General features: G+C 37.1%; 2 protein-coding genes across 4 annotated transcripts; one reads left to right on the plus strand and one right to left on the minus strand.

Annotated features, from left to right (window-relative positions):
* Window positions 1-4,434: 4,434 nt before the first annotated feature.
* On the plus strand, window positions 4,435-6,030 carry llph (LLP homolog, long-term synaptic facilitation factor). Of its 2 annotated transcripts, none has more exons than XM_056247474.1 (3): window positions 4,435-4,527; window positions 5,130-5,354; window positions 5,446-6,030. In XM_056247474.1, the coding sequence occupies exons 2-3, from the start codon at window positions 5,141-5,143 to the stop codon at window positions 5,607-5,609; spliced, it is 378 nt and encodes a 125-aa protein (XP_056103449.1). In that variant the 5' UTR covers window positions 4,435-4,527; window positions 5,130-5,140; the 3' UTR covers window positions 5,610-6,030. The 2 variants fall into 2 exon arrangements, with proteins under 2 accessions (XP_056103449.1, XP_056103448.1); XM_056247473.1 differs by having other exon boundaries at window positions 4,436-4,527; window positions 5,443-6,030.
* A 797-nt stretch (window positions 6,031-6,827) lies between these two features.
* hcls1 (hematopoietic cell-specific Lyn substrate 1) lies at window positions 6,828-15,949 on the minus strand. 2 transcript variants are annotated; one of them, XM_056247471.1, is made up of 16 exons: window positions 15,833-15,949; window positions 15,132-15,215; window positions 14,792-14,865; window positions 14,256-14,385; window positions 13,231-13,341; window positions 13,082-13,136; window positions 12,877-12,987; window positions 12,647-12,757; window positions 12,417-12,527; window positions 11,928-11,983; window positions 11,490-11,559; window positions 11,180-11,328; window positions 10,891-11,022; window positions 7,891-8,050; window positions 7,215-7,289; window positions 6,828-7,106 (listed from the first exon to the last, which is right to left on the minus strand). In XM_056247471.1, exons 2-16 carry the CDS (start codon window positions 15,213-15,215, stop codon window positions 6,973-6,975), a joined length of 1,563 nt encoding a protein of 520 aa, XP_056103446.1. In that variant the 5' UTR covers window positions 15,833-15,949; the 3' UTR covers window positions 6,828-6,972. The 2 variants fall into 2 exon arrangements, with proteins under 2 accessions (XP_056103446.1, XP_056103447.1); XM_056247472.1 differs by lacking the exon at window positions 12,417-12,527.
* Window positions 15,950-15,983: the final 34 nt, after the last annotated feature.

Raw genomic sequence — 15,983 nt, forward strand, 5'->3', positions numbered from 1 at the left:
TACTTTTCCAAGTTGAACTTGACTTTAAATTTGATTTTCTATAACCTCACCAGCAGGTATGCAATATTCTACAGCTGTTAAGTATTAGATGCAGATGCACATGTACATTGTCCAAACAATTTTTAATTGCAAATAGATGGCAAAGAGAGATAAAAGCAATTCAATAACATTGTTCTCATCGCGAGTCAATATGTTGGAGAAAAAAATGCTACAGGCACGCTGATAAACCTCACTCAACGAATTGATTTTAAAACCAGAAGCAACCACAATAAAAAAAGTACACAGGCCACCAATGCAGCCTTCAACCAAACACACACACACACACAGAGAGAGAGAGTCATATAACCCACCATTATGGGGTAATCAACTTCCCCATGATGAAAAAGTAATAGAGATTGGGGAATGTAGCCTGCGGTTGTAGTGTGAAATTTCTAATAATACAGTGATAGACTGGCCTTTAACAACACTCACGGTAGTCGTGTGTTATTATGATATCATAATAAAAATGCCCCAGAACTAATCTAGATTCTTTCCATTTTTTTTTTTTACAAGGAGAAGCAGGTTATGAGGGGTGAAAGTCTCCTGATATTCTGTAAATAAGAAAACCCACCCAGCAAAGATAGTAGGGTAGACCTGGAAATTCGCAAACTGACTTGAGACAAAATCCTACAAAACAGAGTATTCGCATTTCATTTTCTAGTTTGAATTTTTTCACCTGGGTTGTTCAGTGTTGTTCAGTCGATGCTTGCCTTCATAGTTTAGCTCCATGGAGACCAAAACCAAGAGCAACATCCCTCCTGAGTGTTTACGCCGCACATGACAGTGTATCAGGCCGAAGCTGATGCATCAGCTGTCTCTACAGGATACCAGAAGCTTGGGGATTATGATGGCAATCCTAGAGCAGCAAGAGAAACAATGAATGAACAAGAAGTGAAGGGTATGACCAGCTCTTTTATCTGACTTTTGGCGACTGTAGCCCTGTTCCCATATCTACGCTGCCTGGGTGTCTGTTGTGTTACCATTCACACAGAACACGTTTTTGTGTTTAAAACCGCAAGATGCAGGGCAGTGGAATGGGGGAAAAGTTTAACTTATTTTAACTTGAGCGCGGTTTTCAAAAATGCCATACCATGCGCAAGACGCTCCAAAAGACGGGATTGCATTGGTCAAGGACGTCTGACTAGCGCATGTTTTCAAAGAAAAACAACAGAAAATGCAAAAAAGCTTGAGATGCGTGACAGTGGAAGGAAAAAAGGCAAGGTTTTGAGATGCGTTGGTTTTTTAAAAAGTTGAACTCTTTTAATTCGAGTGCCACGTTTTTAGAACAGCCTAAAATAGCCGAGATACAAGAGAAGACACAAACGCATCAATCAAAGACGTCCGTCCAGCGCAGGTTTACATAGAAAAAACAATGAAAAGGTAGTGCAGTGAGTGGAATGTGCGAACGGCCCCTTTGTCATCACTGGAACAAACAAAGGCAATGCTAAGCTAATAAACAAAACAAAATAATAGCACACATAAATATTAGGTGAAATTGTAGCTCAGTAAAATATTCTCTGAGAAAATGTAAAGAAATGTTGATATTCTAAATAGCTATATTTTATTTAACACCAAAAATCTATAAAATAGTAACATTTTTACCAATGTTACCCAATATGTACATTTTATTTATTTATTTTATTTTTAGAATAAGATTAGCTTAGCAACGTGCTCAACAACAACAGCATTGTTGCAACATCTTGCTTAGTATTTTGTATTATTTTTCCTTTAAAAGATCTAAAAAAAAATCTTGAATAAAGATATATTCAGAGAAGCAAAATTACTTAAAATATTAGGTCTCTTTTTCTTTGCAAAAAACATCAAAATTAAGTGAATTTTTGTTTAAAACAAGAAAAGATTTACCTCAGTGAGGTCAAAAAAATAAATTAAAAAATATATAAATCTGACCCCATTGGCAGATATTTCTTTCTTATGTTGAGCATTACCTCACTTCATTTTGAACAAATTTTCAGTAAGACTTTTGCTTCTCAAATAAATGTATCTTGGTTTAAGAATGTTTAGATATTTGTACTGAGTAGCCTAATACTGAGAAAGAAAATATTTTTGCAGTTTAAATAAAGCCTTGATTAAAAAAAAGGCTCAAATTATAACAAAATATTGTCAATGCTACATTCACACACCCTATGAGACAACGCATTCAGTACAAGTAGTGAGCGGGTGTGCAAGAGAGCCGCAGACTGTGTGTTTGTGTGTGCCGTTTGCTGATCATTTCAGAACGTGATGTCCTGGGACTTCATTATTCCACACAGACGCATCACTCTCACTGAAGGAACCCTAATTGGGGGATTCAAAACAAACACACAACAATGTACACAACTCCCCCACCCATCTACAAAGAGACCTCAGCTGACTGCCAAGGGCAATGTCACTGGGACAGCCCAGCAGATGGGCCTTTCAGTTTTCGTTCCTGATGCGAGTGCTTGCTGGTCCCATGGCAGACTGGTTGCAGCAGGTTATGCTCTATATGTTTGCTTAATCTATGAAGTGTTACCAAAATCTACTTAGTTGTGTGGCTGTAGAGGGGTAATACAAGTTACAACACTGGGTGTTATTTATAGAAAAGCTAAAAGGAGTCCACTGTAAATGTGCTAATGATGTTAACATGAGGGAAATATCAGGACTGTTAAACATATCCCGAGACAATTCCTGACATCCAATATCAGAGGAGAACAATATCCACCATCCATGTAGAACAAAAGCCTGTGTCTAATTCTTTGCCGTGTGTGTATTTGTGTTGTGTGAGAAGAACAGAACTAATCTCTCTTCCATTCAACATTGGAGTTACACTATAATCTGCTCACGTACAAAGTACTGCAAGGTTCAGTACAGATATGTGTGTGTGTGTGTGTGTGTGTGTGTGTGTGTGTGTGTGATGGAGTTTAAAAATAGAAAGGGGCATTTCAAAGGTAATATTATGAGAAAGAAGAGAGCTCCAATAATCAAATCACAAACTACTCTTGTTTCTATAACCCTCCTTGAGTCCTTGTTCTTTGCAAGATGATCAGACTCAATTAAATTAAAAAAATGTAGTGTATCTAGTGCAGGGGTTTTCAAACATTTTGCTCCTATGTATATTTGCTCCAAATATAATGATCCCCTCTCCTAAAAAATAAAGGCAGCTATATATTTTCATAAAAACCCATATACACTCAATTTGAATTTAAATTAAATAATACATTAAAATTAAATCATACATTAAAATTAAATCATTCAAATAAAATTAATAAATAAAATTAATATTAATTCAAATAAACTAATAAATCAAATTAACATTAATTCAAATAAAATATTAAAATACAAATAACCTAGAAAATATTTACTTTGTATCAAATGTATCTTCTTAGAGAAACAATTTCAATTTGTTTTAATTTCAGTTAGTTGTATAGAATGTTTCACAGTATATATATATATATATATTTCCAGGCCAGTTTTACACTTTGACAGCCCTACAAAAAAGAAAGAAAGATAACAAAAACAGATTATGTGATAATAAAAACACAACTTTTATCTCAGCTTTTTTACAGACCTCATATAACCTTTTTGTGCCCGCCTCTGAGTCCCCAGGGCATAGTTTGAAAACCCCTGTGCTAGTGTACTCCAAAAAGTTTAAATATATACAGTATATATATATATATAAATAATTGAACAAACTTTTTTTTTTTCAGGAAAACACCAAACACCAAATGTGCATCATAACAACACAGTCTGAAACACTTCACTGGCTGTAATGCCAAAGATAAACAGTGAAAAGTACTATTTTTCAGAAACTAGGCCTATTGGCCAAAAATCTACAAGAATATAATGAAGTATTTGCAACTGAAAACTGCATCTACCATCCCAACCCAAAACCCACCAAACCTTGACCCCTTGGTCAACACTCAACACAGTAACGAAAAATGCATTGTCGAGCCATGGCTGTGTAATTTCAGCACTGCTAGCCTCACCACATGGAATTGCAAAAATAATTATATTTTTCAAATGAGCTTTCCCGTCTTCCCTCCATCTGCCATGAGTCACACAAACAGTTTGTCCAAAACTACAGTTAGGTTAGCCAAAAGACGACATACTGGGCTGGTCAAAACAAACAGAGCTTAGGGCACAGAGCAACAGTGTTTACGCATTTTGGGGATAAATCAACTTACTAATAGTTTTCTCGGCATTTTAAGCTGTGACTAAGAAAGCGTTTCACCTCTAAATGAAGACAAAGCTTCATTTGGAAGGAGGACATCATTTATAATATATTTCCCCGGTATTTTTGTACTTTAACTCACCTGCAATTTTGAAATGTTTAAGATTTTGAAAAGTAGGCCACCGCAGTTCTGTCGCCATCTACTGGACTAAGCGCGCGACCCCCACGAGCCGTCAAGACGGGATGTTTTGTCGCAAATCAGGAACTGTCGTAACAGACCTTTTCCTTAGCGGCAGCTGTACACAGATACACGTGTATTCGGAGTTGTGAAGATACATGTAAGTTACACACTGCGAATATAAATACAGCTTTGAAGATGTTTAAACATAGAATATCGTCCGTATATTGGCAATAATTACGTCTATAAGTGGTGCTTTTACATTATGTCTGTTAAAGTAGAAAGCTAGTTTTGCATATGAGGTGGCTAACTGGCTAACAATAATCTTCGTTTTCACAGCTGAGTTTTCTTACACAAATCTCTTGCTTTGAAAATACTAAAATATATACGGGTGGTTGGTTATGAAGATAATAACAACAGATATGTGAGGGTGTCATGTCTGATATCTGTATGCTTCTGAAAATACTAAAATATAAACGGGTTGGTTATGAAGATGACAACAGATATGTGAGGGTGTCATGTCTGATATCTGTATTAGTGCTTATGTAGTGACCAATTTTACACAATTTAACGTAGGTGTTTCACTAGATTGACAGGCTACAGGAGTCATGGAGCCTCTAATAATGCGTTATTGAGGCGAATCGGGTGTCTAATGAGGGAGATGCCAAAAATGTGTAAATATCAAGGAAACATTGTGTATTTCAGCCCAGGAAGAAAATGATACTTATATCTCTGGATTTTTTTTCTTTTTTCTCACCTTAGTTTCCATCAAGATGGCAAAGAGTTTACGCAGCAAGTGGAGGAGGAAGATGAGGGCTGAGAAAAGAAAGAAAAATGCCCCCAAAGAACTGGCACGACTCAAAACAGTGCTGGGTCTGGGAGAGAAAGGAGAGATCACCATGAAAGATGTAGCTGAGATCGCCACCGTGGTGCCACCTGAGAAAGTGAAGGAGAAATCAAAAGATGCAGAGACACATGAAGAAGATGGTGAGCTTTTATAGAAACATTTAGCACTTCTAGTTATAGTAAGTGTTTTATTTGATCATATTCAATTTTATCTGTTGTTGGTTTGCAGAAGATGGTGGAAAGATGGATTTGGACACTAAACGCAATAAAAAGACAATGTTGGACGATCAAGGACGGTATCCCGTCTGGATGAACCAAAGGGAGGCGAAGAAAGTGAAAGCCAAACGTTTGGCTAAAAAAGGAAAGCCTAAGACAAAGAAGGGTCTCGCCTGGTAGTTGAATTGAACTGCTTGAGCATGGACATTATTCCAGTATCAGCTGCATGGGAGCCTCGCTGTGCATCACTTTCATGTACAGTTTGTACGTTTCTATGGACTTTTTGCATGACCTCGTGCAGAAATATTCTTTACAGTGTTTGCAATTGCAAAATGTAATTGTGATCTGTTGGTGACAGACACTGTGCAATGTAATGGGTGAAGGAGAGTAAAAACACTGTACGTTACCTGCATTCAGCGTACCACACACGACTGACTCTTCCAATAAAAGTCTCTTTTTTTCTCTACTCCAATCCATGTCATTCTGTGGGTCTGCTTTACTTTAAAGTTGTGAAGTATTATGTATTTTCTTTGCAGACAGAAAAATTATGGATGTGCATCCTGTTTTTTATCTTAATAAATCCAATATATCTCATGGGAAATATTGTCTTTTATTTTGTTGTCAACACATGCATAATATTGAGTCAAAGAAAAGAGCAAAAGCCAGTTTCTTGGCATATAAATCTTGGAAGTATAAAATTATGTATCTCTATAAAGCACAATGGTCAATTTTTGTACCAAGCAAAAGTCTTTATGATTGCAATAAAGTTCGAAATTAACAGCTAACAATTTAAAATATTACTGCTACCATACTTTTTGTTTTAAAGTTCGGAACTGGGCAAAAACGTCATTGGAAAATATGACTAGTTACATTTATTTCATGTGTCATAATATATACACTACCATTCAAAAAACATTTTATAAAGAAATGAACACTTTAAATCAGCACTAATGCATTCAATTGATCAAAAGTGACAGTAAAAATATTTCAAATAAATGCTGTATACTTTCATTAAACAATTCTGTAAAAAAAAAATGGTCATGGTTTTTTTTTTTTAGCAGGACAACTGTTTTCAGCATTGATAATAAATGTTTCTTGAGCAACTAACTAATATTAGAATGATTGAAGACTGGATTCAAATGATGCTGAAAATTCAGCTTTGCCATCACGGAAATAAATTACATTTTAAAATATATGAAAAAAGAACTGTCATATTTCATAATGTTACTTTATTTTACTGTATTTTTGATCAAATAAATGCAGCCATGGTGAACATAATAGACTTCTTTCAAAAACACTACAAAACCGACCCCAAACGTTTGAACGGTAGTGCACCCAATCTAACATCTTTGTAGAAAACAGTTCATGTCCACGTAATCTGGTAACTAACCATGTGACTTGAAAGGAAAATGTTGTTCAGTTAATAGATACAGGCTCATTAAAACATGTTAGTATATTGCACTTGTATGTCAGAAAAATGAAATAAAAGAGAATTGTCTGCAAGTGGCTAAAAAACATAGATTTGATCATTGATTATTAGTAACTACATAAGCTCCACAAAGGTGGAAGGAAACAGGCCTGTGCGACCATGACACGTTCCTTTCCACCAACCCTCATCCACCATCTCAATGTTAGTGATGATGTCATCTGGCATGAAGGAGATCTCATCACTGGCCTCTGCAATAGTATGATTGAAAATAAATTACATAGTTCTTAAGAGTCAGTTAAGAAGCTATTCAAGCAGATACAATGTCATTAATCAGTTGCTGTTATGGTTGTACGTACCTCCTTGGTAGTCATAAATGGCTTTGGCTGTATTTCCCCCTCCACTTAGATCTTCATAATCATTCTCAACAGCAACTGAAAAAAATGAGGAACTACAGTTGTTAACAATCACAAAAATTTATAGCAATTGTAATTTGAACCTAGCCTGGGAAAACCCAGACAACTTCCGGCAAATTTAGATTTGCTCTGAAAGTTAGTCTGGCAAAGAGCTCCTTCAAACCCGTTTCCAATCCGTCGAAACCGCGGCACCAATCAGAAACGTTGGGGCGGGCTTTACACGATGACGACAGCGCTGGGATTTTGAAGCAGATTTTGTAGCCTACATTACAAAGATGGATGCCGCCGTCGAACATCACTCGTTCGAATCGGCTATCGCGTCTGTTTTAAGCGATTTAAACGTTTCCTTTTTGTTAAAAACCGAGCAAAGAACAACACTCTGAGATGTTTCTCCGCCGCTCTGCATACGTCATCTCCTTCATCGCTCTGATTGGGTTTAGGTCTATCCGCGACGTCCGTTGGTGACGCCCCTCTGGAAATGATTTGTCTATGACGCTTTGCCAGACCATAACTCAGTTACAACTGAGAATGGTCTGGTTTTAACCAGGCTAATTTGAACCATCTATTTGATCACACTTCCCACACAGTGAATACATGTAGTAAATATTGTGTGTCAAACCTGCGAGAGTGCATGAGCTAATATCCTCATAATCTTGGTCCTGAGGTATGGGGTCAGGATTACATTCAGAATACGTTTGCTCCTCCTCTTCCTCTTCAATCAGGTCATCTGAGCGGGGCGGAAGAGATGGCGGCTCCTCATAGTCCGGCTGCTCCTCCACCTGAAACACACAGAGAAACTGATGATCAATTCTCTCACTATATGAGCTTAAAAAGACTATGACAGTTTATTACTTGACTTAATTGTGTCTTACATTTTATCAACTTACTTCATGGGTACATAAGAATCACCAATAAGACTGTTGACATTTTTCAGAAGAAAATTTGTAGGCACTGCTATGCGGTTCTATGTAGTTTTATTTACCACAATATTATGCGTTTGCTAGGGTCAGTTACCCTTTATTTTAAAGTGCTCTCATTGCAGTGAAATTATACATTTAAGTACTGCATAACATTAATCAACTACATGTGCACACTTTAGGATTAGGGTTTGGTTTAAGATTAGTTGCATGTAATTATGCATAGTTTACTGTTATTATTACAGTAAATTCAGATTCCAGGGGTCAGAAAGTTAAAAAAGTCCTGCCATATGTTTATTCCACCCATGAACTGAGCCAGCTGATTTCACTAATTAGTTCTATCTCCTGGCTGAAAAACTGTGCTAATTAGCAAATCCAGGTGATTGGAACAAAATACTGAGGAGGACTTTTACTTTCTGAACCTGGACTTTACACCTCCGAGTAAGTTAATGTAACATATGTACTGTAAAATAAAGTGTTAGCGTAGGGTGTTCTGAGTTGTTTCCGATTAATGAATCTGGAAAACAATTCACAATTTGGGGTAATATTCTGCAGTTTTACCATTTGAACATGACCATTTTTGGACATTCAGTCACTGTTAGAATTTAACACACTTTTTTTGCCTACTGTACCCATGGACGCGGGAAGTAGGGGTGCTGCAGGAGCTGCAGCACCCTCTGTTGGCAAACTGTGATGACAATAAAATGATAGCTTAGAAATATATCTCTGGTTGTTGTTTCTGTTCCACAACATTCTGTGTGTCATGTTTGGGGTGTGGGATGAAGAGAGGGATATTTTTAGTAATTATTTAATTAAAAATTATTTAATTTATCTTCAGTGTGTAGTATTAGCCAATCAGGTGTCTTGACGCGAATCACAGCATACGCACTTACGCAGCACAAAAAACAAACAAACACCTAGTCTAAAAAACTGCTAGTGATATGAAGTTAGTCTAATGTTAGTCTAACGTTATAAATGACATTTTAGTTTATATGCACGCGGCAACATTTAGATAGGCCTACTAGACTTTTGTGTGTGTGTGTGTGTGTGTGTATTTGATGAGCTCTTTTCCAAAACGCGATAAACGCCATAAAAAAAAAAGAGTTTGTCATGTCATTTTGCTGTGTTCTGAGCCTATTCACTGCTCCATCAATGTTTCATGCCAAATCGCTATATTTCCTTGTTTAAAATGTACTGCAAGATGCAGTTCTTTTCCAAAACGCGATAAGCGCCAAACCTATTTTTAGCCTAGACGCGATAAATCCTCTCGACAAATCAGAATTCACTGAGCGCAATCCTGCGCAAAACATCTGCGCGCTGAACAGAGGTTTGTTTATGTTCATTCATTCCTCAAAATGAGTGATAACACTTTTGATGGCCTTGATGAGCCAGAGAGACCTACACCTGGGGTAGATGCTGCTGCCAAAGGTTTCTGTTTATTGTATAATTTCTGCCAAAAATGGCATTCGACAATCAAGGAGCAAAAGTCGAATCTCGTTCGAAAATCTATTTTTTTATTATTTTTTTTATTAATCAACTGTTTTCTGTGTGTCAGTGTCTGCAAAGATGAAATTGACGATCAGCATCTCTGTAGTGAACGCGCCTATAGAGAGAAATGCATGTAATGGATTACATAATCAGAGAGTAGGCTATCCTATTTATTTTCGTTTTTAATTGTTTCGTTTAAAGACATTTCAAGCTTTCTGTATATAGATATATTTCTCATGTCTGTGAGGCATACGATGAGTTTCGGTTAATTTATGATGAGGTGCGCTCCAGTTCACGTGCAATGCGTGACCGCGCCGGCGCCTCCATGTCATGATTATATTGTCTATTTGCTTATTATTTATTAAATCCAGGCAATTGGTTGATGAAAAAATTATTAAAATTAAGATACAATTTATACAAAACGAAATTCACTTTAAAGAAAGGCTTTCTACAAAACAAAACTTAATTAAGTGGCCAAAATCATCCATTTTTGGATTTTTTTTTTTTTTTTTGGATTTATAGCGTTTTGAAAAGAAAATTAACTTTGAATTTATCATCAACAATATTGTTGTTTGATTTAATAATCATTGTTCAACATGTTAAGACTGAGGGGGAAAAACATTTTAACAGGATAAATTGAATATTCACAAAATGTGTGGGTCTAGGTAAAAATTTTAAATTTCCTGAAAACTATTGAAATGGATTTATAGCATTTTGGAAAAGAGCTCCTCATTTGTTTTTTTGATTTTATCTATAAAGATCGTTGCCGTGCTTGCATCACTCCCTTACTCCTCCTATAGTCCCTATGGCCACTTGGCCTGCGTGAATGCAAATGGAAAAAAAAGGTTTTGAGGGAGAGTAGTAATAATTCGTTATATTTATATAGCCCCCCCCCCCCCCCCCCGGCACCCAGCAACCCCTGTCAAAAATGACTTCCCTCTGACTGTACCTGTATATGTAAATCATCTATGTTATGATTGGCTGTTCGCATGTGAAATGAGTGATAAAAGCCCCACCAGGTTGCTGAATGCTGAATAGATGTTTATGTATAAACGCGGGCATCAGTATGTTAATGTGCTCATGGTTGTGATGTCATACTGATTTCCGTATATGGTCTGGGTAGGAGTTGTGCGTTGTGAACATTATGTCTAAACATTTTTTTTTTTTTTTCAAAAGAGCAACAAGCAACAACAATATAGCAAAAAGGGTCTTGCCTGAGCTTCTGTCTCTGGTTCATCTCTGGGAATTTCAGGCAGTCTTCTGAACAACGCCTCTGGAGGATTCCGGGGTGCTGGCACAGATGGAGGTCTCTGATTCTCTTCCTCCTCTTCATGCTCGCTCTTCTCCTTAAAAGAGAAGATCATCAGCTAAGTGTTTATTAGTGTATGAAAAAGAAAAGGCTGGTGTGCGTGGGTGGGCTATCTATTGTTGTCATGCGTTTCTATTAAAGTGCAGCGAGTATTTCTCTATATATGTATATATATGTATGTATCAAATGTGTACCTCCTGTTTGCGATGTGCCTCTTCACGTTCTCTCTTCTCTCTAGCGAGTCTTCTGGCTCTCTCCTCCTCGGCTCTCTTCCTGTTCTCTTCATCCGAGGACTTCGCCATGTTCTCAAACCGAGCCTTAAGGTTTCCAGCTCCAACAGTTGCTATAAACACCAAGAACAGATAATCAAATATTTACAGTGTCCCTGAACAGTATATGAACCATTATTCAACAGTTAAAATGCATGAATGCCATTGCATCACTACTCAAAACCAAATTATATTAAATGTATAATTTCCAAAGACCTGTGCAACAAACACTCACAGGCCTCGAAAGCTTGAGGCTTTTCATAAGCTGATGATGGTGACTCCATCTCACTGAAGGAAGCTGCACTCTGTGAGAAAAAAAAAAAAACACTCAATATACATTCACTGGGAAACTGTCAAACCAAATGAATAATGTATGGAATCCCATGTTTGCCTTACAGTAAAAAAAGAAAGAAAGAAGAGAATTTATATCTCACCGTATCACAATGCATTTCGCTTTTGCAACCTTGTTTTTCGTAATTGCACCTTCATGTAAATCTCACATTGTGACTATATCTTACAGCTGTGATTATTACTATTATTGACTGTTGTGACTTTTCTCATAATTTCAACTTGCCGTCTAAATCGCAAAGTGACTATATATCTCACGACTGTGACTATTTCTCGTAAGTGCAACACAAATAATGATGGCATAATAAAAATATTTGAAATGTACCTTGTCCATGCGATCTGCTTCGACTCCATAACGTCCTCCAAAACCCTTTGCATAGTCTGAAATAACAAGTGTCGCATCTCTAGCTTCAGTTTAGTTTAATACATCACATGTTGTAATATGAACTTTGAGATTTAGTTATCTGGAAAATCAGAACTGGTTCCCAAGAGCCTCTGACTGTCAGAGGTCTTCAAAGCCTCAGGCCACGAGACTTGCAAAGGAAGATGAATATCAGCTACTATTTTCAATCATCTAATAATAGAAGACACAATTTTTGTCACCCTTGTTACAAAAATTAAGAAAAAGGGGCACTAGTTGTGGCAGGGGGCCCCAAAGTCATGGTCCCAGGACCCTCAAAGGACAAACATTCAGAGATGGATGCCAAGTGTTGTGACACCTCTGCTATTACAATCATTACAAAACATCAGAATAAATAAGAGTTTTGAAAGAGTTTCCCATTAGTCAAATGATCTCAGGAAATATTTACAGTACCTTTCTGTGACTGATGTTTCTCGGTTTCTCCTTTGTAGTCGTAACCCAAAGCAGCCTTGTCAACCTTTTCTTTTTCCACGCCGTATTTTCCCCCAAAGCCCTTTGAGTAGTCTGTGAGAAGTTCAGAAAACAGAATTATCCTTTAAAAACTATCCATCCACCAAAAGGAGGCCAAAGTAAAGATTGAGGACCAGGATGCTGGTCAATATAACAGCAGAGATTGACCTTACCTTTCTGTGACTGATGTTTCTCCGTTTCTCCTTTATAGTCGTAACCCAAAGCAGCCTTGTCAACCTTTTCTTTTTCCACTCCGTATTTTCCTCCAAAGCCCTTTGAGTAGTCTGTGAGAAGTTCAGAAAACAGAATTATGCTTTATAAACAATTCTTCCACCAAAAAGACAACAAAATATGGATTGAGGACCAGGACGCTGGTTTAAATAACAGCAGAGATTGAAATGACCTTTCTGTGACTGATGTTTCTCAGTCTCGCCTTTGTAGTCGTAACCCAAAGCAGCCTTGTCAACTCTCTCTTTCTGTACACCGTACTTGCCACCAAAACCTTTAGCGTAATCTTATGAACAGCAAAGAAGTGACTATTATAGAAAGAACAGACAAAACAGAAGAGAAGATGCATAGTGCCTGAAGTGTTTTGAATGTATGAGTACCTTTCTGAGATGCATGCTGCTGAACCTCACCCTTATACTCATAGCTCATGGCAGACTGTAGTGAATCAATGATAAAAGATTCAAATTCATGTATTCAACCACATTTATTAAATTATTAATCATAGGACCGTTATGAGAGGGTTTCTAACCTTGTCCACACGGTCCTTCTGAACACCATATTTCCCCCCAAAACCCTTTGCTCCATCTTTCTGGGATGAGTGCTGTTCTACGTCCGCCACATAGTTGTGTCCTAAAGCACCCTGGGAAAATTCAACACATCATTTGTTTGATTAAAATCATCAAACTAATAGCGTTGTTTGAATTTGCATACATACAGTAGTGGCCAAATGCGATGTCCAGAGGGTATATTTGTTTTTAATGACCCTATAAGTTTGATTTAACCATCAAAATATGAGGAAAATATTTGATATTTTTTAAATATGGTTAAGGTATTTATCTGATGAAATTATTTGGCTAAAAAGGGCAACTACAGCTACAGGTTTGATTTAACTATGCAAAAAAAAAAAAAAAGCTCACAGGAAAAAGCATACATTAACTACACCATAATCAGTTATTAATATTTTGTTTGTTTTCTCTCTTTTTTCGCATGTGTTCATAATTACTTTGAATGACAGACTGGCTAAAAACGATGTTCGCACAATTTGGCATGATTTATTGCGTTATCACCAATAAAACAAGTGACTCCAAGCACAACTATGCAATAACCTTACAATTTTTTTTTACAAATTCTTAATATGATTTGAATAAAGGGTGAAGATGTAAATTTCGGTAGGCCGGACATCACTTTTGGCCACTATACAAACGAGTTACTGTACACTAATGTATACACTCAAAATATTTGAATACACAATAAATATTTGTAGACATAAGGTGCGGTCACATTAGTGATTTTTCAGTAAGATTTTGATGCCAATTGGTCTATTAATAATAATGAATCGATGTATGAAGCAGAGCTCACACAGAAGTCACTTTCAACCAAGCAGCTTTCTGTAAATCAGTGCAGCGAATCTGCAAAATTTGCCTAGGGAAATCTTTTGCCAATTCCCAGTTGTGTGGAATCCTATTGAAATGACTGGATTTAGTGAGCGAAAATTTGCAGAGCAACAGTAAATGTGACGGCACCTTTACATTTTGGCCTGTTCTCAAGTCTAACCTTGTCCATTCTGTCTTTCTCAACTCCAAATTTCCCTCCGTAGCCGTAAGAGGCTTTAGGGCCCTGGTCCATCTCTTTCTTCTTAACCACCTCATGTTCCCGAGACACATTCTGCCTGAGATCTGCAATGCTGCACACAAAAACAGGCACATCGCATGTTACTACACGCTGCATATTTACCATGGAATGTGGCACTTTTGTTTTGCACCCAAATCTTTGCATTTGTTTATGGTGCTCATCTATGTGTTCAGCATGAACATTATGAAAATAAAATAAAATATATAGATATATCTTATATTTAAAATGCAGTGCGTCAATGCAACATCTTGTTCCGCTTCTGACATGACGTGAGCTTGAACTTATCAGTCCATATTTGGAAATGCAACTCAAGTCGGCAGCATTTCTACTTCCTATTTCCTCACTGCAGAGAGTGACACTCTTTTCAGCAGTGCTTTAAAGCAAGGTGCCATTAAAGCAACCTGATATTTCGTCTAAAATCTCGAGATAATGTTTTCTGTATGTGTATTAACTGTTACCTGATGTGTTCTTTTCGGCCTGATCCTTCTATGGTTCTAGCACCCCATCTCTGCTCCTGCTCTGAAACATCATTCTGAAACACAAACACATTTTTATATAGAAATCTTAACTCTAAATCAGGGGTGTCCAATCCTGCTCCTGAAGGGCCACTGTCCTGTAGAGTTCAGCTCCAACCCCAATTAAGCAACTAATCAAAGTCTTACTATGCATACTAGAATTTTCCAGGCAGGTGTGTTGAGGCAGGTTGGAGCAAAACTTTGCAGGACAGTTACCCTCCAGGAGCAGTACTTTACAGTAGTGCCTTTAGAGAACTTTTAAGTATTATCCCTGTCTGCTTACCTCAAAATTTGGATCTGTGTCCCAATCGTCCCCCTCTGATTCGACCTTCACACTAACATCATGTCCCACCACAGCTTTCCACATCTATAGAAAGAGAAGCCAAGATGTCATGGCTCATGTTACATTTCCTCATGTACAGACATTTTTGAGTATTTAAATGTATTATGCTTAAAATCCAGCCATAAGAATATAAATGTACTCATAAATGCGTAAAAAGTAATATTTCAGTAAGTGACTTATTGTAATAAAATGTAAAGCAGTAGTAAAATAGTCAAATTGACAATGTCAAGAGAGAGTAAGACATCATGATCACATCTTAATGGTGTAATTACACATATTTTAAGTTTTATGAAAAACTAAAATATTTTCGTTTAATCTCTATAAGTGAAACAAAGAGTCAAGTGTTGTTGCACTTTGCAAGTTCCTCTTTTTTACTAGAGAATCAGAAACTTTTGCATGGTCACGACTTCACGAGAATAGGCTACCAGTACTTTAATTTCAACAGTAATCCAGACCGTGAACTCTGTACTGCAAGCACAGTAACGTTACAGGCAATGTACAAAAAGATATAAATTTGACTTCCTGCTACAAAAAAAGTTCTAGCAAAGTCTCACGATGTATTACCCACTTCCTGACTTAAAAGTTTAGGTTTGTTTATGCATCCGTAATAACAATACGAGCAGATAATCATGGTTACTCACTTTATAGTGCTTTTATTCCTGGCTTTGTGTCCGTTAAGTATCAGTAGTATCAGTGCGCGCGATAAACAGCATCAGACCTGCGCTCGAATGCGCGCCGCGCGTAGTGCACAAGAGGCGTCGGGCACGCGTTCACGCGCATCTGAATTCCACC

This window comes from Rhinichthys klamathensis, unplaced genomic scaffold (assembly GCF_029890125.1).
Source record: "Rhinichthys klamathensis goyatoka isolate OS25496 unplaced genomic scaffold, OSU_Roscu_1.1 h1tg000048l_1, whole genome shotgun sequence".
NCBI classification, from domain to species: Eukaryota; Metazoa; Chordata; class Actinopteri; order Cypriniformes; family Leuciscidae; genus Rhinichthys; species Rhinichthys klamathensis.